The sequence below is a fragment of the Alosa sapidissima genome, chromosome 5 (assembly GCF_018492685.1).
Source record: "Alosa sapidissima isolate fAloSap1 chromosome 5, fAloSap1.pri, whole genome shotgun sequence".
In the NCBI taxonomy this organism is placed as follows: domain Eukaryota; kingdom Metazoa; phylum Chordata; class Actinopteri; order Clupeiformes; family Clupeidae; genus Alosa; species Alosa sapidissima.
The window spans coordinates 8573621-8596631 of NC_055961.1; the positions used below are offsets into that span (position 1 = coordinate 8573621).

General features: G+C 39.4%; 1 protein-coding gene across 7 annotated transcripts in view; it reads left to right on the forward strand.

The window, feature by feature from the left end:
* LOC121710087 overlaps window positions 1–23011 on the forward strand; it is a 324103-nt gene that overhangs the window by 153631 nt on the left and 147461 nt on the right. For all 7 annotated transcript variants that reach the window (XR_006032094.1, XM_042093995.1, XM_042093993.1 and 4 more), the window contains one exon: window positions 9178–9287. Coding sequence is in view for 6 of the 7 variants with exons in the window: in XM_042093995.1 (XP_041949929.1) it covers window positions 9178–9287 (110 nt within the window). In the remaining variant the exon portion in view is untranslated. The remainder of the gene's footprint in view (window positions 1–9177; window positions 9288–23011) is intronic.

Genomic DNA, 23011 nt, shown 5'->3' on the forward strand with positions numbered 1-23011 from the left:
TTTTTTGAGTGTCCTACTGATGGGGTTATAAGTCCATGTACTAAGTTTGGTTATGACAGATGAAAGGGTTGCTGAGATATGAGCTCACTTCCTGTTTGGCGGCTTCGCCGCATATTTCGTTTGGCTGTTACGGGCAAACAGTTTTAGTTCCGAAGATGAAAATTGATAACTTTTGTGCGGCTTGGTCTGAAGGTGTTATGTGCTAAGTTTCGTGAAAATCGGACAAACTATGTGAGGCGTCAAACTTTTTAAAGGTTTTTGACAAAATCCAAAATGGCGGAAAATCCATCATGGCGGAAATTGACGTCATAGGGTGCGTTGAACTCGGCTTGGTCCAAGGATTCCAAAGATACCTCATTTTTGGCAATTGGGCATACGAGTCAAAAGTTACGTGCGTGAACGCACGTCCAAATTTGGCCTGTTGGTGGCGCTAGAGCGCTGGAGGTGCCGGCATGAAACTTGGTGCAATTAATTATTGGCCTGTCCCCAATCAGTGTACCAAATTTCACAACTGTTCACCAGTCGGTTCTATAGGCTGCCATAGACTTCAATGGCGGAAGCGTAATAATAATAGGGAAGAAAAGATAGAATCACTAAGGGTTGCCCTGCAGCTTCGCTGCTTGGCCCCCAATAATAAGAAATCATAGAATCACTAAAGGTTGCCTCGCAGCTTCGCTGCTTGGCCCCCAATTAATCTGTAGCTGCAAAACAATGTTGTTGACGATTTAATACTATTTAGCAGCGTTTTTAACAGGCTAGACAACTATGACCCACGTTAATTTGCCCTACTTGACTGCAATGTAGTCAATTGACTGCTTGACATGTCATTTTTATCTTTCTGTACAATAAACAAATACATCTGCTTTATGCCGCAGAATTACATTTACATTTGGCTGACTTCTGCAGACGCGCCAATTCCCTCCCCATATTCCAAGATTAAGATAGTATGAAGTACTTTTTGTATCTACTATCATAAAAATTCGTTAAAACGAATAGCTATTTGCAATTTGACAAAACACTGGTCCTCATTTTGCGAATGCGAGGACAATATGAGCCTGTTGCATTTAGTTAGATGTCCGAGTCACGCATAATGTTTGAAAACCACTGGCTCGTAATTACAATAATTTAACACACGACAGTTGGAAAGCCTACTTCATCATGTCCCCATGCCTACATTTTTGTGAGTAGCATAGAGATCGTTAAAAACAATAAAGTATTTTTGGGAAGACAGAGTGGAAGTGGCCAATGAGCTGAAGAGAGCTAAATATACTGAAATAGCAGAGGAGGCAGCCAAGCGAGGTTGGAGTGCACGATTAAGGTCTATTGAAATCGGTGCACGTGGGTTTGTGGCCGGATCTGCTATTGGCTTGCTGTCTGAATTGGGCATTTGTGGGCGAAGTCTAAGGCAGGTGGTTAGTAACATGTCTTTAGCAGCAGAACGGGCAAGCGAATGATTGTGGGTAAGGAGAAGTTACCCTTCCTGGGGCGCAAGCTAAGGTAAGCTAACTGGCTCATTTGTTTTGTGTTTGTGATGGACTGTGCCTAGGTTGATGGTACTTGGCTAAGGTTTTTTATGGTTTATGGTTAAGTCCGCATCAACGGGACGGACCCACCTAGCCAACTTAGACCATGCCTAGGTTGGTTAAGGGTATTTGGATGTTTGTTGTGGTAATATGGTGGCAGCATGGGGCGTAAGCTAACTGGCTAATTTGTTTTGTGTTTGCGATGGGGCCTAAGCTAACTGGCTAATTTGTTTTGTGTAACTTTTTTTTGTGATGGGCTGTGCCTAGGTTGATGGTTGGTTGGCCAAGGTTTTTATGGCTATGGTTCAGTCCACATCAACGGGACCGACCAACCTAGCCAACCTTGACCATGCCTGGGCTGGTTAAGAGTATTTTGGGTATTGGATATTTCAATGTGGTAATATGGTGGCAGCATGGAGGGGAGTGTCTCCAGGACGCTGGTTTCACTGTTAAGCCTTCATGAGGTGTCGTGGGACTAACTTAACGAAACATCGGTGAATGAGGGTGCCCACTTGATAACCCCAATGACATGCCGCATACTATATACTGCTGTTGGATGGGCCATTTGTATTGTGTTTGTGACCATTTGTTGGCGGATTTGTGGGTAGTGTGCTTTTTTAAAGTTAAACTTGAGCAGGGGCTTCTGAATGTGTTTTTACCTTGGATTTTGGCACAAGGGATTTTAACATCTAATCCTGTGTATTAATGTAATGGCTCTCCGTTTGGGACATCGAAAACTTATATTTTTAATAGGGTAGACTACCGTCGGAGATGCTGACTTGCAAAGGCCTCGGGATAACACGTTATCTCCACTATCATCAGTCATGCCCCTTGATCAAAGTGGGGAATGAAATAAAAGTTTGAAAACCACTGGCTTAACAAGTTACCTGCAGTCCAGAACATACAGAATCTGTTGCAATATTCTGATGATATCGGTGATGATATCGGCAAATGTTTGTTTTCCAAAGTAAGAATTTCACTTCACCATGCACCTTCGACAATGAATAGCTCATTAAACTTGTTACTGTTAAACATAGGCCTAACTGGTATCATTACAAACATTATTCTGCGTCCTAAAACTGGCATATTGTATGGCATTGTGTCATGTAAGGTCGTTGCAAAATCTAGAGAAATGTGTGAGGTGGTCAGCGGGGGACAATTGAGACACACATTGGATTGTGTTATTACTTGAACATTCCACACTATCCACAGCTGTGGTATCAGGGGCAGGAGGATTACTGTAAGCGCAGGCTTTATATAAAATTCTTCAACAGAAGGCCTTGAATGCAGGCTTGCCCAAAATAAAGGCCTGTGGTTTGCGCAGCCTACAGTAAAGGTTAAATGACAGACCCGCCCCAATGAATAGCCTAAATGAATAAAGAGTAAGGCAAAACAAATAGCCTAGTAGCCTAATGAAACATAGGCCTATGGATTGATGCAGTATCTTTGCAACATTATTAAATTAATCTGTCATCATATACCTAGGCTACGTTTGCAAAAAGGAGAACATTTTAATCTGATTCACAATGAAACGTTACATTTCATTTACATGTTAACAATGAGTAGTTTTGGTTGTTGTTGGAGGCGTTATTGCATCCCTTTTATGAATGCAAAATTGTTCCCTCGCGATTGGAAGCTCCTGTTGCCGCATAGGCTACGCATTTCAAAACAATTAACTATTGTAGGCTACCATTAATTAATTAATAACGTAGGCAACACCCAGGTAACATGTTGTCCAGGCTATCTGAAACAAGGGGTTGCCTCTCATCTACAATAACTGGTTACCTTGGGCTGCTACAGTCGTCAGTGCACTGTGCACAGTAGGCCTATGCTACTCTTTGTGGTTGATCAACTAAAAATAAAAGATGTATTTGGTGATGACGTTATTGTAGGCCTAGTAGACCTAAATTCTGAGAAATTAAATGGTACGAGAAACGATCTACATAGCGCACCAGACCGCGATGTCTTCAAGGGTTGAATGAAGGGAGTTTGCAAAAATTAGTGCATTTTTCAAGTCAATAAACATTCTTAATTTTCAAATGTCTTTGTCAGGGAACATCTGACTTTTAAAAACCATAGGCCTGGTAGTCGCTCAGACAAGGAGTTATAAGATAAAGGCAATACCATTTGTGTCACCTAATGCAGTTCAGTGAATTTAGCAAGATACCATCAGAAGCCAACAATCATAAAGCACCCGTGCGCGCGCGCACTCTCTCCCCTGCGCATGAAGCTGTCTGCGTGTTGTAGGCTAGATTTGCGTGAGTTCTTTCTATCTGCTTTACTTTTGTGAGTTGCGACAACCTAGGCTATGTTATAGACGTTCTATGAGGTACCAGTGTTTAGCTGTGTCACAAAACAATAAGCTTTGTCAGACTACTTTTAAAATGATATTCAGGGCTATGTACATTTTAAACATTCGGGGCTGAAGACCCGACAAAGCCTTGCGTTAATTCTTCAGGTCGGAAGTGTCAGGAATTTTCATACGAGAGACGCTCTTATTGGTGGTTAGTATATGGAGTAGGGAATTGACAGCAACATATCCAATCACATTATGAGAGATGCTGAATTTAACATAAACTGCGATGTTTGATTTTAAATTAATGTAAATTTAGCCGGGACTGTAAGCTGGCACACGTGGGTGCTCTATGTTTTCAGTGGGTGCCCGAGAGACGGAGCACCCACGGTATCGGCGCCTATGACAAGCGTATCTCGCGGTTGCATCCATTACAAACAAACATGCAATGTGAACGTCTGGGATTGGGGAGAGCACTAAATGCTCTTCTGAATAAGCACAAAGTCAAGCCTTTAAATGAAAAACACTCTTTAATAATCAAAAAAATAAACGCTAATGAACTTGTGACCATCAAAAATCGTTTATCGCCTGTAACTCTGTGATAACAGGACGTAACAGGAAGGCATTTGGCTGAGCAACGGAGGTTAATATGCTCTATATTTTGTCCAAATGATGTCTGTCTATCATCGTTGCACTTGGAGAAACCAGAATGTTTAATTTGTCCTGCGTTTCTTCTACGGCTGCAAACGGGATTCACTCGCCGTTAACCAAATATTTCTTTATTAGGGCAGGGCAGGCATATTTCTGGCTATTAAATTATTTCTAAACCAGTCTGCTAAAGTCTGTAGTGAAGTCTGTGTAGGGTTTTCCAGCTCCATTTCTTTTTACGAGACACCCTGTTCACTTGAGACCTCTGCCGGTTGTTGCAGCGTCGTTGCAGCGTCACTTGAAAAATTCAAATTAAAGTTGCGTGATGCCGTGTGATCCCGCGCGGACCGTGAGGGAAGCTGGCCAAGTCGAAGCACTGCCCACTGTATGTGCTGACCATAGATAGTAAAAGAAAGCAGCAAGTATGGCTACAATTTCTGTAGTTGCTGCATCCATTCATTGTTATTCTCTCTCCTGCTCAAACAAATATTGTGCGTGCATTAAGTTGATGATAACGTGTTTACAAACTCTACTTAACAGAACATAATGTAAATAGCCTACTGTCATGCAGTTAATGGGATACTGTGCAGTTGAAAGTTAGGTCAACTTGGTTGCCTGAGGGTAAGGAGCCCCTGCTTGGCCGCATGTGCTGCACAACGCACACTTCGCTCCTCTCATCTATACATCGTAGTTCCCATTTCTGTAAACCATACATAATTTCAAAGAAAAATATTACCACTCAAGGGAAATCAGTGTGGTGTCCATTAAGATGTGAAAAAATAGGCATAAATCTAGCGTACACTTTTTCAAGAATCACGGATGTGTTGACATAAATTAAGAAATATTAGAGAACTTAAGGAGACGTGATGTTGAATTGCATGCCGATGCCATTTAACCCAAATGCCCCAGCGGCAGCACGGGAGAGTATGTTAGATTACATTGTACATTGCAAAAATATCACCATGCATTCATAACCTCGTGATTCAGTGAGAGTGATCCCAAAACATCGGCAAGTATGTCTTTGTGACAATTCTGCATTACATTTTGTCAAGAGGAAAAATCAATAGCTAACTGTTCCCAACTGAACAGTGATTATAGCACTGTGAACGCTCCTGGCTGCGCCTGGCAAATACGCCACCATAATAGCAATCAGCTATGGAACAAGCGTGCCTGTTGTTAAAGGGAATGTGAGATGACGCTTTGATTGGATTATTGCATGTTACGCCCAAACCACACCCATGATTAATGTAGCTACTTCAGACCACCCCATTTAAGATGTGTGTCAGGCGCAACAGTCAATTATCCCGCAGGTAAAATAGCATCAGCGCCCAAGATCCGCCCACAAAGTCACTTGCGTTTTGCGCAAACACACTTCCGTTTCAGACCATTAAAATAGAGCCCCTTAGGTATGTTTGGCGTACATAGAAGAACGACTATACTGAAAAGAACCCCATACCTAATGAGAATTATGGTGGAGGGGCTGTGCTATTGTGGGGCTGTTTTTATTCCCAAAGGCCTTAGGAACCTAATTACAGTGCATGGTATCATGAACACCAAGAAAAACCTGAACATTTTCAAAGGAAATTTGTCAACCTCTGCCAAGATATTAAAAGATGGTCATGATTCGGCCCCGGCTGTGGCGCGACTGGCTGGGGGACCTGCACTGTACGACGGCGACCCGGGTTCGATTCCTTTCCGGATCCCACCCCGACTTTCTCTCCCACTTGCTTCCAGTCATTCTCCACTGTCCTATCTCATTAAAAGGCATAAAAAAAGCCCCCCCCAAAAAAGTTGGTCATGATTGGATCATTCATGCGTCGCTAGTACATGGGGGGAGGGGCGAGCTTGCTCTGTTTTGTTTGGTATTTACTTTAAACATCAACAGAAGTGACGTCATGCAAGAACTCATAGTGCACCTTTAAGTTCTTGATTGTCCAACACACGCACACTTCAGTGAGCAGTGAAACCCATCCTCTGCATCTGACCTATCCTACGAGCTGTGAGCACACATACAGTACTAAGAGCAGGGACCAGTGCTGTGCCTGGGAAGCAGTTATGACAACCTACAGTGTATATGTGGCCACAGCACTCATGTTCTCTGTGCTTAATTCCCTTTTTTGTCTTTGAAAACACACTGGATTAAACCCATGTTTCATTTGGGTATATAGCTATAAATGTAATAGTTGTTGAAGAGAACAAAAAAGAAGTCTTTGAACATCTTTGGGTAAACATCTAGTCTACTACTAGCCAGCTACTTGCTATAATGAACATTAACTGATTGGAAGAACTGGTCATTTGAACTGATTGAAAGAACTGCTGATTGAACTGATTGAAAGTGCTCCTAGAAGACCTAGGCTGGTAGTGGTGGATGCCTGAGATGGAGGACAGCATTCTGTAAAAGAACAGAAAAACAATATTTAGAGAAGAAATTCAAACAAAATGGAACATTTTGGAAAATGTTTACATTTATAGTCATAAACACTGTAATTTAACATGCATACATTCCATAGTAGTATAGTAGTTTTATTAAAGCCCGGGTTGCAGGTTAACCACCACTGTCAATTAATGGGTACATAAAGCACTCAAGATATGTATATCATTTTTAAAAATGTCTCCAAATGGTGTTAAATGACAGTTTTCGTCGTTTTTGGTATTAGCAGAGTTTTTAAACGCAATTTGGTGAAGACATAACTCTGGGGGTTACATGATCTGCACTTCATTCATTTCAATGCATACCAATGGACATCGCGGTTACACTTTCAACATAAAGTTTGTATATTTACACTTACAATAACATTGTCTGATTTCAATTTAGTATTTTTTTCTGATTTTCGGGAGGTCTAGTTTTGGAGGCTATGTTTTACATTCATTTCTATGGGAAACGGTCGTGGTTACACGTTCAACATAAAGTTTGTATATTTACACTTCGAATTTCGTTACAGCATTTATATCACAACTACCCTATGGTCTAACAAAGATAACAACGTCTTCCGATTTTAGTTTAATGCAATTTTCTGAATTTGAGAAGCCTCGTTACGAGGCTACATACAATGCGCCTATTCAGTTCAATGCATTCCTGTTTAGCCTAACGTTACTGTCAGTGAACAGCATGAGCTAAAATCAACATTTTTTTTATATCTTGTGATCGTGATCATGTCATTACTTCAGATAAGTAGGCTACCGGGTAAACTTAGTCCAAAAATCTAGAAATATAAAGCATCATGATAGCTATGGGCTAACTTTCCAGTCTCACCTGTGAGAGCCCCCTGTCGTCGCAAACTTAGCCGCCGCAAGTAGGCTGGTAGGCTCGTGTCTTCTCATGATTGATTGTCATTGACACAGTCAGGGTACCGCTTACCAAGAGAGGGAGATATTAAGGGCATGTCACAGTTTGGCAAGTGCTTGTGTGGGCTGTGCCGTCCCATGGAAACTGCGGTGGAAAGCGGTTGTAACGCTAGGGAAGCGAGTGCGTTTTGATCTATCTAGCTTTTTATCTACCTGTTTATATATATATATATATATATAATCTGCGCTATCTACTGCTGAACACTCCCTTACTCGTCTCTCTTTACTCCTCTCTCTCGTTACTCTCAAGGGTCTCTAGGTGGGTTTTGGTCTGTAGCCTCCCCAAGGTGACGTAATGCAATGCATTATGGGGGAAAGGAGAATCATTGCAAATCGCTGTAAAATAGTACCTACTTTTTCATATTATATTCTGGTTTGTGATACCCAACAACATCAAATACAATGGATAACAGATTAAATGTTTATTACCAACAAGCAAATTGTGCAAATTCGTTGGAAAATTAACCCTGCAACACGGCCTTTAAGTGGTATGAAAGAGGGAAAATGCATATCAACATGAACATACTAGATAGCCTACTATAATAAGCAAATAACATCTCACCAGTGTTTTACACAAGCTTTGTGTGGTACATCTCAAAGCAGTCAGTGGGGCACAGAGCAAGGTGGGCTGGACAGGTCTTGCTGTAGAAAGGCATCTGCTTCCTCCCTCTAAGCGTGTCATCTGGACTGTGCTTCCGCGTGGAACAGACTTTGCAGTCCGGACGCGATTTCTCGTGTTGTCCGAGAAAGTCCAGTCCAGTGAGTCGCACCAGGACTAAGAGTGTGCTGATTTGCTTGGTAGTATGACTTATGAGGGTGCACATTACTATAATATTTTGATAATGCACCCTTAAAATGACAATGAAATGTTGCATTGTTGGCTCTATATCAGGTTTTTGTTGATCAATCGTAAGGGCTGCCACTAACAACAAATGTTCTAGCGATTAATCCATAGACTATTTTATTGATAAGTCGATCAATTTAAACTATTCATTTTCCATTTTCCTCAAAACAAATGAAATGTAAGTTCCTTTCATTTTAATCACTGCAGCCCATTGAGGCAGCAATTGCAATAACATAGCCTAGCCTAGCCTAACATTGCATAAATTAATTTAGAGTAAGCTCTGATTTTAGTACATGCACAAACACAGTACTGTACTGTACTACAGTAGTTAAATGATAGATAAGCGGGTGCTGTGAGCTCTTCACATTTGCTGCTCATCAACAAAGTTTTTTGACACACACACAGGCACAAAAGTATTAGCAACCTTGACTGAGCCTACAGTATTACTCTGGATGTTGTAGAGTTTTCTGAAACATTTATTCTGATTTTGCTGATACATACCTATCCCTTTTTGTCCTTTCCAGGTGTGATGAAAATTCATGGGCATTGAATGTTGGTCTGAAAAAAAATCATTCAAATTTTTATCATTACATGATCACTGTATATTGGGCAACTACAACAATGACAAACGTTGGTGAGTATAGGTATCTGAATGACTTGTGCCATTTTAGTCTGGATGGTATGTGCCAAATTTCCTATGTTTTGGTGTCAAGGATTATAATTATGCCACATATGACATGTCATAAATGCCTTGTGGTTGCCATGGCGACCATTTGTACTCTGCACCATACACAAATTATGCGTTTTGCATCATATCTCCTGGACCAAACATGGTAATGAAGAAAAGGTGATATGTACCCATTAGGGATGTCACGATTAGAGATTTTGGTGGTACGATAATTGTCTGAAGAATAATCACGATTTTTATGATTATTATGATTATTTTGTGTGAATATTTTTCACAACAGTACTAATGTATAAAATCACACAAACACATTATTTAAAGGTTTTGATCTTTAAAAGTAATTTATTGCTGTTTTTAAACACAGTAAGACACTGCATAGTATACATTTTAAAAAAAATCACTCTGCTTTGTAAACTAAATCTACAAGATTATGGCAAAATTTCATGTATATATTATATTTTGTTAATGATTTATGGTATTTTATGATGTAAAGATGAATGAATGAATGAATGAATGAATAAGATGATTCTTGAGAGCGAGGAGCGGGATATTTGCACCGCTCAGCTCTGTTCACTAGCTCTGATTCGGAGGCATATCACATATGTAAAGATTATAAAAACTGATTATTTTTCGATTCATGGCACGTTTCTTATTTTTTTTAATGCCTTCTGCGGAGAAGGGAGACTGGCGTTGGTCACGGTTTGGAATGAAAGGGAGAAAACAGGACAGAGTAACACGGTGGACTACTTTTTTTTTTTTTGACGATGTAGTTAACTCATTGAGTGCCAAAAATGTAATATTACGTTTTTCCTTCCCATGCGTTGAGTGCCAAAAACGTAATATTACGTTTTTAGCTTTTTTTTTTTATTATGAAACCAGACACTCTAACACACCTTATATGTGATTTTTGGAACTCTGTGATGAATGGAAATTAAATATATGATGATCGAAAACTCATGAAAACGCAAGATCTGGACATTTTATCTGGACGTTTGATCTTAACTCGGCTGTTGATGGTTGCCACTTTGTTTCGAATCAGTCACTGATTAGCCTATCAGTGACATGCACGCCAGGTCAAAATTAGGTCATTTATTTTTGTGGGTTTATCACTAGGTCGCAGGTCTCGCTAGATCTATTCCCAGAAACTTAGCAGGCAACACTTCTCAGGTGCTGAAGGGAGAAATGAAAAAGTCGAAGAGAAAGATATTGCAGCAGGTGCGTTTTCGCCAGACAACATTGGATGAGTCCACCTTTCTACTAAGACAAGATGACTCGACCACGACAGGTCAAAAACATTACAAGGAGTGACTGAACACCGTGCTGAGGAGGGAGTTCCATCTCCACCACGAGCCGGGCCTAGCGGAGTGGGTGGTAGGCCGAGTCACGCTTGCAAGAGGGCATGCCCTTGCCAGAGTGCCGAATATGTCAGTGATAGTGACTCATAAAAGACACAATATCTCCATTTCTAGAAAAAAAAACAGGGATTTTGATGAAAACTAGCCACTGTTTAGCTTGGGATTTCTCAGGAACAGAGGCGTGTAGAAATACACGGTTTGCACCCACTGAGAGCTTAAAGTCTCACCTTTCAAACGAGCCATTGTATGTGTTCATAGCGATAACACAGAATATGCTGTGGCTGTACAAAAATCATTAACAATGGCACTCTAGGACAAAGCTTCCGAAAACAGCTTGGCATTCAATGATTTAAGGTGGCAGGCGTGTTTTGCCAAGGCGGCCGCCTTGACTGCAAAGTGCTGCGGGAAACCCTGGACATGACGTGAGCTAGCGAGATAGTTAGCACTCTCCAGATGTAAAAGTTTGCGTAGCATATTTCTAAAATGTAATTAAACCCAACAGTAGGCCTAAATGAACTAAATATCATAGGCTAGGTAGGTTGGCTATACAAACTTGGCAGGTGCAAGTGAGCAAATCAACGTATTATTTGTTGCTGGGCAGCCTCAGCATCACTTAAACTAGCAGCCATGTATCGCTGTTTTTGGCATGAAAGCTGCAGCTTTAAAGTGTGTGAGGAGGAAAGACGCAGGCTAGGGGAGGCGAGCACTAGAAACACACGCCTTGTTGCGAACATGCATCTTATTGCAAAACAACACTGTCATTCTTGTCTTGTTCTTGTACAAGAACAGCCATGTATCGCTGTTTTTGGCATGAAAGCTGCAGCTTTAAAGTGTGTGAGGAGGAAAGACGCAGGCTAGGGGAGGCGAGGCACTAGAAACACACGCCTTGTTGCGAACACACATCTTATTGCAAAACAACACTGTCATTCTTGTCTCGTTCTTGTTCTTATGCAAAGACAAGCAGCACTTTCTGTTCAGTGCACAATAATTCTTCTTCTTCTTCTAACGCGTTTAATGCAGCTTCAACCGTTTAACGTAGAAACTTAACTCAAACTTTGTCACGTAGATCTTACTTAGGACACCCGGGCAATGTATGTTTCATCTTTGTAACTTTTATACTTTTTAAACTAAAGTTTAAAAACTACTCAAAATTTCCCCATAGACTTAACATTGGCTGATGACATCACAATAGAGCCCTTAAGCAATTAGAATCCTAGGCCAGGTGTTCCGGCCACCTGGATCAACTGCCAGTCTCAGGCTTTAAGCATACAAACTGGCTCTATTAAGACTACACACCCTGTTCAACTGCTTCCTCTGCCAAAAACTGTTTCAAAATAAAAGTCCTCACTACAATATTTCACTGTTAAACAATTTAATCCTTTAAACCACTGAACTTTTTAACTGTTCAGCCATTGTAACTGTTACTTGTCATCAACTATGACTCCTACCCACTGTAGCTAGTTAGCATTGCTAGCATTGTTAGCATTTTTAGCAAAACTGCTAAAAATGATTAGCTAAGTTAGCTAAGTAACATGGTTAGCATAGTTAGCATAACTGCTAAAAATGATTAGCTAGGTTAGCTAAGTAACATTGTTAACATAGTTAGCATTGTTAGCATGCTTGTTAGCATAACTGCTAAAAATGATTAGCTAAGTTATCTAAGTCACATGGGGTGCATCCAAATAGTCAGTACATACTAACGTCGGTTAGGAACGTACTACTCAACCGTCAATTTAGTATGTTATTTATGTATGCGAGCGAGTAGTAAGCATACAATTCGGACGTACTGGGCAGCCATCTTGTCTGTCATTTGACCCCGGATATTTACATGTGACGCCGACACACATGACGCACACCGCGAAAAACTACAGTAACCTCGAAGAACTACAGAGCCCGGTCATCCTATCTTTAGTGTTGTTATAGCGATACTACGATTGAATGTAATTGGAGATATCCTACGCATCGAGAATGGCACTCGACATTGCCGATATAGTATTGTAGTTATACAGCTTGTTTGCACAACAACTACACTATACAACTAGTTAAGAACAAGTTAACTAAGAACAGGATCAGCCCTAATCGAAAATCACATGTTATAGGACAATTATTGGTCTTGGCTTCAATCATATTTAATCACTTTTCCCACTGCTCTCTCTCTCCCCAACCTCCCTGGACATTACTTTCAAACTGAGCTAGTTCAGACAAAGACCATTGGACTGCCTATGCTCATTTAAACAATTGAGCAAAACCTTGTAGTCGTTTTTTAATAAATTTGAAACAGATTCAAAAACATCTTATTTTTAAAAAAAGCATCACAGTAGAAAAGGAACATTTATATATCAATTTTTATTATATAAACATAAAATAGACATTCACAGTAGGGGTCTAAAGGTCAACCTATTCATACCTTACCATTTAGGTACAGGATGTTCAATACAGATGCAAATGCAGCCTTTAGCAGTAATCAACAGTAATGTGTTATGCCATGAACATATAAGTGGCGGACCATTATGTCTAACATCAAAAAAACATTTTACACTTTTTAAAAGTAGTACTTCCATTGAGAATATATTGTTAATGAACTTTAGGTTAGCAGTGGCAAAAATGAACCTAATGACAAAACTGAGGTACAAGCCAAACCATAGGTTTTGTGTATCATTACACCCCTAGTACTCAGGCATTTGTGTGTGTGTGTGTGTGTGTGTGTGTGTTTATGTGTTATTGAGTGTCTCTTCTGGTCGTTTTGGTTTCCTCTACACATGTTGGGGTGATGTAATCTGTAAAACAGAAATAAGAGAAGAACACAGTCAGAAAAATACTACAGAAATAAACTATTCTAAATACTTTGAATTGTCTGTTTATTAAATTAAGATATAAACAGATCTGGAACTGTGGAGCGAAATAAACCAGTCTCCACTTCCTCAAAGATCAATATTTATAATGTTTCCTTCATAGATAAATGCAGTTTCCTACAAAGTTAGGCCAGACTAGCCTATTAATAACACTATTCATGATATTAATGCCCAACCATTGCTTCACATTTATTTTTAAGCACTCCTATCCTTCAGTAGGTCCTAGCTTCTCCTCTGCACTGTAGTTTTGCTGTAGCTCTGTAGCTACAATGTTACAAACTGGTTACATGTTAATAGATAAAATTTTATTCTACTGCTGTAAATCACTTTGGATGTGTCAAATGAATGAATAAATGTAAATGTTAGGTTGTCACAGAAGGGAAAAATATAAAGATATGAAACAACAAATACAGCCCTTGGCTTTGGAAACCATTCATGATATGGACAGGTTGAACAAAATCTGAGATTGTGTAGCTACCACCTTGTCAGATTTGACACAAAATGACCCTATAATATTTTAAACTTGACATAGGCTACTCACTTATGATGTCAGATGTTTTCGCAGGATTAAGCTGCAGGTCAGGCTGTCATCCAGGGAAGACAGATCTTTGGGGCCGTTCTTGCATCTGCTCTCTTGATGTCAGCATATTGGGATGCTGTAATACATGTTGTAGGTCCAACTTAAACCTAAAAATGATAAAGAAACAATAATGACAACAAGCACTACAGCAAAGTTGCACAAGCATGTTACAAGGGCTAAGGCCTCATGGGAATGCAAGTGAACTGGGTGGATGAGGGTAGTGATATTGCTAGTGAAATTATAAGATCAAATCATGAAAAGATTGTGGATTAGATAGCACAGTGTGTCTGCCTTAACTGCAACAGAATATAAGACAGTATTAACTTAGCATGCATTACTTGTCCATGTCAACAGCTTTCTTATAAGGTTATAACATTTACATGTGAGGCAGACATCACACAACATAAAATTCTGATAGAAAAACGTTTTAACTTATTGTATTCATACGTAGTCGTTAGTTACACTAGCCCATTGTCTTTACAGTAGATAGTGAATAAAAACCGCAGAAGACAAAAGTAAGGTAGACTGATAACGTTAATGTTAAATACTTTTATGAAGCAAACACCGCTTACATTTGACTCAGCTCATGTTAAGGTAACGTTAACTTTAAGATAATCAAGCCCAAGATAGCGCCAGCTTCACATATTTAACGTACACAATAGATTTAACGTGCATGACTAAAATGACTAAAGTTGATAGTAAAATAAAACGTACACCAAAAATAAAAACAGACATAACGAGATAGCCTACCGACGAACATTTACCTGAATTAATTTCTTCTCCCGATAATCCAATAGCAAATACAACTTACTAGCCCGGTTGAAACCAGACCCTCACAACTTACCTCAACTCAACTGATATACATAACGTATTTTCGAAACACCCAACATTTAAATTCAACATTTCTCTTAATATACTTACATTTATAAACATCGGCAGAAGTAGCTGCCGTGACCTCCATCGTGTCAGCCATTTTGTCTGATTTGATTTTCCCGGCGGCTCGTCTTCTTCTACGGTTATCGGGCTCCTGCTGAATTGTGGGATAGCGTAGTGTCCATCCGTTGTATACTGTGGAGGTAGTAGGCCATCCGGGTACTTTTCGCCTACTAGTCGATGCCTACTAAGAATTCAGACGTACTACTACTGTGACATACTCCGTCTCGCCTACTGTACAGTACGCTAGTATGGGTATTTGGATGTACCCATGGTTAACATAGTTAGCATGTTAGTTAGCATAGTTAGCATAACTACTAAAAATTATTAGCTAGGTTAGCTAAGTCACATGGTTAGCATAGTTAACATTTTAACATTGTTAACATGCTAGTTAGCATAGTTAGCATAACTACTAAAAATGATTAGCTAAGTTAGCTAAGTCACATGGTTAGCATTGTTAGCATGTTAGTTAGCATAGTTAATATATAACTACTAAAAATGATAAGCTAAGTTAGCTAAGTAACATGGTTAACATAGTTAGCATAGTTAATATTGTTAGCATAACTGCTAAAAATGAATAGCTAAGTTAGCTAAGTCATATGGTTAGCATGTTATCATTCTTAGTATTTTAGCATAACTGCTATAAATCATTAGCTCACATAGTTAGCATTGTTAACATAGTCACATAGTTAGCATTGTTAACATAGTTAAAAAACTGCTAGAAAACATTAGCTAAATTAACTAAGTTAAGTAACTTGGTTAGCATTATTATCTTTGTTAACATAGTCAGCATAACTGCTAGCAAACATTAGAGCCATTCCAACTGTCAGTTATCGTCAACTATCTACCTAAATAATTTAATAATTTAAACTATCCACCTATTTAACTGTTCAGTCATTCCAACTATATTAAACCTCATCTACCTAGCAACCAATATAGTGTGTTTTTACTCTGTATGATATTTTACATCATATTTTTGCATTTTCATGCACTGTATTTCCTTCAGGAAATGTTTTTCTAATTGCTATTGTGATGTCATAATCTAATGTTAAGTCAATGGGGAAATTTGAGTAGTTTTTAATTTATAGTTTAAAAAGTATAAAAGTTACCAAGTTGAAAATAACATAGCTGAAGCTGCATTAAACGCACAAAAAGCGTCAGCCGAATAATAATATGTAATAAGAATAATTTGGATAACAGTAGAGTGCATTTTCATGCACTCTAATTACTAGATATGTTTAGCAATTAAGCAGATTAATAGTAATTATGCAGATTAAAAAATATTATACATTAACAAATGTACACTTTATATGAATTCCAAGATATATGAAAAAGAAACATATGAAATAAGCCATAATTTTCAAGCAGACTGATGACGTCAAGGTGGTGGGGGCCACCAAATCAAATACGTGACAACTACACTAGTCTAATTTCTTGGAGTATGCACAAACAATACTGGGTTTTCGCACCGGCGGCAATGAATCAACATAATCAGTCGAAAGGAGAGACAGCACACAATGGGGAAGTGTTGTTTTAATTGTCATTATGGATTTGATCTGGTGTTTTACAACCGCATAATGGGTGCGATGTAGGTCTGCGATGTAGGTCTTTTCATGTAAGTGGTCTTAACCCTTAGAACCCGATTGACGCAAAGTGCGTCAAAAAACACACCCTCTTTTCCTTGTTACATTGCTCCGCGACTGTTCATCGCAACGAGATAAAACCTTTATTGCATGACAGAGAAGAAGTGGGGCTTTCCAAAGAGACTACGCACTTGTCTGTACGATCAAGTATGAACATTTTTAAAAAATCATGAAATTAAATCAAATTGCATCATATTTACAGTCTATACTTCTCTGCGTTCACCTGCGCACCCATTACTCTCGTTTGAATTACTCGCGAACCCGTGATCGCATAGATATGGCAAGCATATCAGATGAAAGAGGAGAAACAGGGCTATCCATTGGTACCATGGATATCGATCTTCCTGGCTTATAAAAACAGACAAAGTGACTGCAAAATATTAACGTCATGTACACAAACCAACGCTGCACACCCATTACTCTCGGAGTAATTACTCGCGGACCCGTGATCGGATATGCCACGTATGTTAGATGAAAGAGGAGACACAGAGCTATCATTTGATACCAAATACATCCTTCTGGGTTATAAAACAGACGAAGTGACAGCAAAATAATAACTTCATATAGCTGGACTTACCCCACGTTTTTGTCTGTTTTTGTGGCAAAGCATGTTTATAATCCAACGCTATCGTGTGTTTCTCTATGGCAAAACATGTTCATAATCCGGTTTTGAGATCCTAGCAAATTCCTGCATGGCATCCAATTCAAGGCTCACATTGCATCCCAATTTGTTCAACAAAGAAACACCTTTTTTGCCTTTACTTTGTTCATGGCAATGCAGTAAAAAGTTGAGAATCATCATGTGTGCATACACCATAGTCACACTTGCTAACAGGCAAACTTGGGTCAAGTCAGGTCAGATCAGTTTGTGTCACAGATATGGAGTGCAGAATGGTCATTTTTCATCGCTAAATAAAAAATGGCATTTATTTCTGTAAATCACACACCACATATTTCTGTAAATTGCTCAGCCCCAGAGTATCCCTCCAACATGGCAATTATATTGCCCATTTCAGGACAGTCTGCCCTACACACACATGAAATGCATGTAGAGCTATGAGCTTGCTGTGGTGAGATACAGGTCAAAATATAAGAATTTCTATAATATGATTTTTATATTTTAATCAAATAAAATCAATGCTTTTTTCAAAATAAAATCAATGCTAGTACATAATACATAAATGATGGCAGATCTGGATAGCCTAGACTCTGCTGAAAAAAACAATATATAATATGTGTGTGTGGCACTTACAATGACCAGAATAAATCCTTATGAATAAAGGTAGTGAAAATGCGCTAAAAACAGCTTAGGGTTCTAAGGGTTAAAAAGGTCTTAAAAAAGTCTTAAATTTGGGGTAGTCAAACCTGGGAACCCTGTTGTAACATTATTAAATTAATCTGTCACCATAGCCTATGCCTATGCCTACGTTTGCAAAGAGGAGAACATTTTCATTTAATTCACAATAGCGTTGCATTTAATTTACATGTTGACAATGAGTAGCCTAGTTTTGGTTGTTGTTGATGGCGTTATTGCATCAGTTAGTTATGCCTACAATGCAAAATTGTTTCCTCGCGATTGGAAGCTCCTGTAGCCGCATAGGATTCCAAAACTTTGCGACTTGAAATGCCACAAAAAGCGGTTTGTGAATAGGTCTTAGTTAGGAGTTAGGAGTCCTCTCGACTTCTTTTAAGCTGTCCCAGAGGTGGAAAGGTGCGATTTGTTGGGGGCAGGGCCGGATTAACAATTCATAGACCCCTGGGCACAAATGTCTGGTGGGCCCCCCTGCCAACGTGAATCGGGCGGTCAGTTAATGGGCCTATAACGTGAAGATTTTTTTCACAGATGCGCTCGTGCCATCTAAGGCACGAGCGCATCTGTGCATCTGTGAGGCCAAGCCTCACCAAGTAGCCTGTTTGTTTACAATGAAAATTACATTTAATTAAACTGCTTGTATGCCGAAATAGTTTTCAACATTTTGAATATCAGTGCCAGGTAGGGTTGCCACCTGTGTCTGACAAAAATCCTGGACATTTTGACCATCCAATCGACCTTTTTGTTTGTAAGCAACGGCGCCTTTCGCACATCTAACCCAAGATAAAAACCGTCATTCTAAGCGACAATTATATAGCTAAAATTAGTAAGAATGACAATTTCTAGTTATTTGTTTAGTTAATTGCTTTATTTAATAGCAGACCTTTATTATTTTGTTATATTTTCAACAGTTTTTAGTTGTGGACACCTGGGGGCAGTATTGAGAAAAAAGTGGGAATACATAATTAGGTTCTGCTTTTTTGCTTATGTGGAATAAACTTTCCTTTCTCTGTCTCTCCTTGTCCCACACACTCTCCGTCTCCACCTTTCTAATGAACCTCTACGGTGCGTGCCCCCACCACCACCATCCATGTTATGCTACGTCATTTTTTGTAGAACCAATAAGGCTGTGCATACGTTTATGGACGTAGGCACGCTTCAATTAAACTGAAATTCACATTTTGCACATCATGTACAAAAATCCGGGACATTCAGTGTCCAGGATTTTTATTTCATTTTCCTGGACAGACCATGAAAATCCTGGACAATCAGGAAAATCCTGGACAGGTGGCAACCCTAGTGCCAGGTGAATTAGGAAATGTTCTCAAAGTAGCCTTATGGCTGAAAGCTGCTTGGGATCCCCCCCCGTCAAGCCATATAACCATACAAATGTGCGGCCTGCTCACTCATTGTTTCAAAAGGAGTAGGCCTAGGCTAATTTCGGCTTTGTCGGAACAGGCCATTGTAGGCTATGTAAAAATAAACTTCCAAAACTAACAAAAAATATTCATCATCTTTCAGTTAATTCAAAAGTTTCCAAAAAGTTAAAAACAGATGACGTGATGCGCGTCATTGACATAATGCACAAATAATATAGCCTAGATATTCGAATATATTCGAATAGGCCTACATGTGTTTATTTTAGAGGGAAAATTCGAACGTCATTTTTGAGCAATTTTGACAGCCCTAGTCCACTGTAGGCTACACCAATCGGCTATTAACACCTTCCACCTAGCCCCGGGGAGTGGAGGTCGCTATAATGCGTCTGAAATAGCACCATTGAGTAGCCAATGCAAAATAGCCTTAAAATCATTAAACCTGAGAGGAGGAAAAGGGCGCGCTCGGGTAGGCCCGAAACGTTAGGAAATAGATTAAAAATAGGATTTCGGTCCCTTCCAGTAAAAAAAGTCATCCAATGCAGATGTAAATTAGGTAAGGGTGGATGACGAACCATAGAATTCTAAGTGTCCATGGTGTCACATACTAATATAAATTGATATTTTTAAAAATGTCGTTCCTCTGATGGGATATAGTACAATCATACCAAAGTTGTTGTTTGTGTAGATCTCTACTATTGTGTATACTATCTTTATTTTCATCTGAACATAAAAAATGTCATATGGTGTGACTGTCCCTCCTATGTGTGACCTTAATAATATGAGTATATATCCAAATAAAGTATACATAATTGACAGCTACATAGTTCGATTTTAATTAATTAGGTGTTTTTAATGCCCACATAAAGTTTTGATGTCTATGCATAATGTCCAAGCAAGTTATGACCAAATACATTTTGTCCGTAAAATGAGCGTCATACGGCGTGACACTGTAATGCATATTTTGAACGGGCAATAATTTGGACATCTTAATGATGAAGAGGCTCCCACTCAACCAGGAAGTTGTGATAACATCTCTGGAGTGGTTTGCAAGGTCAAGAGGTGAGTTCTGCTTTTCTTATTTTTAGTTAAAAAGCTCTGTATCTGACATCAATAGTGGTCAATGTTTTGTGTCTTATGGTGTGACATTATTTACATAAAAATGTAACATTTTTTCACAAATTGTACTTATTTATTCTTAAAAAGCATTACTGCCATGTGGCAGATTACATGTTGAGTAAAGGCTATCAGTTTTTAGTTAGCTAACAGATTAGCTTAACTGATGAAAATGTCATATGGTGTGACACTGTGTTATATGGTGTGACAGTTTTTCCAAGTCACACCATATGACACATCAGTCACACCATATGACATACACTTTATTTTACATTAATATTTATATAAATAAATATTAAATATATATTAAAAAATATATTATCTATACAATTAATGTTTCCCTTTTCCATTTTTTTATTTTACGTAACCATGTTTTACCATGTTGACTATTCTATGCATGTTAAAAGATCTTATTCCTACGTTTCCTGTTAGTGTGAGGCAGACATGTCCAGCAGGAGAGGACACACCAGTACAGAGAAAGACTGAATAATGATCCTGCAAGGAGAGAGGAAATCCTAAGGGAAAGGAGGAAAAAGTAAATAGATCAAGCCAGTTCACACAAGACAGACTATCCTAAAGGCTAACTTTACTATAAGAAAAGGCTGAGGTCTAGGTCGCAATCTGGTCTCTTTTAACAGGTATGAAGAGAAGAAACAAAAAGGACAAATTAAATCCTTCAGTGTGCACTCGCTTCCTCCGTCTAAACAAGGCAAATTAAGAGAGAAATGGAGAAATGCACAAAAAAACACAGAAAAAGTAAACAGGAAGTTGATGCCATTATGAACCTGACCCCTCCATCTCTTGGAAGCTTCAATAAATGAATGTGATGCTGCAACACCAACAAACTGCAGCACACCACCAGAGCCTTCTGTCCCTTCACATCCTTCCACCAATTCTCCACCTGTGAGGCACTCTGAAAATATGCGGTCCCTCCAAAACAAGTGCAAGGTTCAGAATGACAATCTAAGGAAAGAACTGAAGAAAATTAAAAAGCAGAATCTGGAACTTATGAATAAACTGAAAAAAGAACATCTGATATCAGAAAAATACAGAAAGAAAATACAGCGGACAACACAGCGAAAGCCTGGTGGCAATGTCAGTGAAGCTTTTCAGCCCAGAGCTCCCAAAAAAATGGCCAGTGAGAGGGAAAAAAAGGGTTGAATCTTTCCTGGTTTTAGACGAGAACAGCATTTTGCTTCCAGGAAAAAGGACACAATTGGGAGAGGAGATAAGAAACAAAGAAGGATCCTCACAAGTACACGTCAAGACCTTCACACACAATACAATGAAAACAGTGATGAAATGCACAGAATGTCTTACAGGCAATTCACCAGATACAAACCGTTTTACATCACTGAACCAAAGCCATGTGATCGCAACACCTGTGCATGCCATCAACATGAAAACATAAGGCTTCTGATGACAACTCTCTCAAAAAGAGGACTAATCACAACAACAAGTCTTTCCACACTGTTGTCATCAATATGCTGTAGCACAAATAATGACTTGTGCATGAGGCGGCAGTGCACCGAATGCTGTTTTGAACTGGTCAAAGTCAGAGCACATGATCCTGCTAAGTGTGTCACACGGGGAACAGTGGCAGAAAGAGGATGTTACAGTCGGAGAAAAAACCTACAAGAACTGGGTAAAAAGAACAAAAAGGGGATCAGTTGGCAATCTTCTGGAAGTGTTCCAGAAAGATCTAGAAGAGCTGGCTGGTCATCATTACACCTGGATTCACCAGGTTAGGCAGTTTCAACATCTCAAAGAGACTTGCAGAGCAATGAGATGGTTCTTCATATTGATTTCAGTGAAAACTATGCTTGCAAGCTTAATACTGAAATTCAAGCCTTTCACTTTGGAGGAAACCGGCAGCAAGCAACCCTGAGCTATGCAACAGTATCACAGTCTCTGAGACATGATGAAAGGGCGGTGTGGGCTCACATCATGCCCGTCCTAGAGGATTTCAAGGCCAAAAGTGATCATGATATTGACACACTCCATATCTTAAGTGATGGTCCAGCAACGCAGTACCGAAATCATACCAACTGTTTTCTACTCAGCACGGTTCCATATACTTTGGGTTTTACAAAGATAACCTGGAACTTTTCAGAGGTCCCATGGAAAGGGGGCTCCTGACGGAGTTGGTGGAGCCCTGAAGCGCTGTGCTGACAAATATGTTCATGGAGGTGGAGATCTACAGAAACCCAAAGATAACACAGAAAAGGTGAACATCAGATGGGTGGAAGATTACGAGATTGTCGGAATAGATGGCTTGCTTCGTCCGACAGTGTGCCCTGTGGTTGGAATCAGCAACACAAATCAAGTGCTGTCCTTTTCACCTGGGGAAATATTCTACAGATGCCTTAGCTGCTTTTGCCAGTTCCCAGAGATGTGCCCCTGCTTTCATCCCAAGAAACTGCAGCTCACTGCTTCTAATGTGGAAACTACCTCTCAAGATTTCACCTTGCAGCCAAATGAAACAACCCACCCAGAGTATAACTCT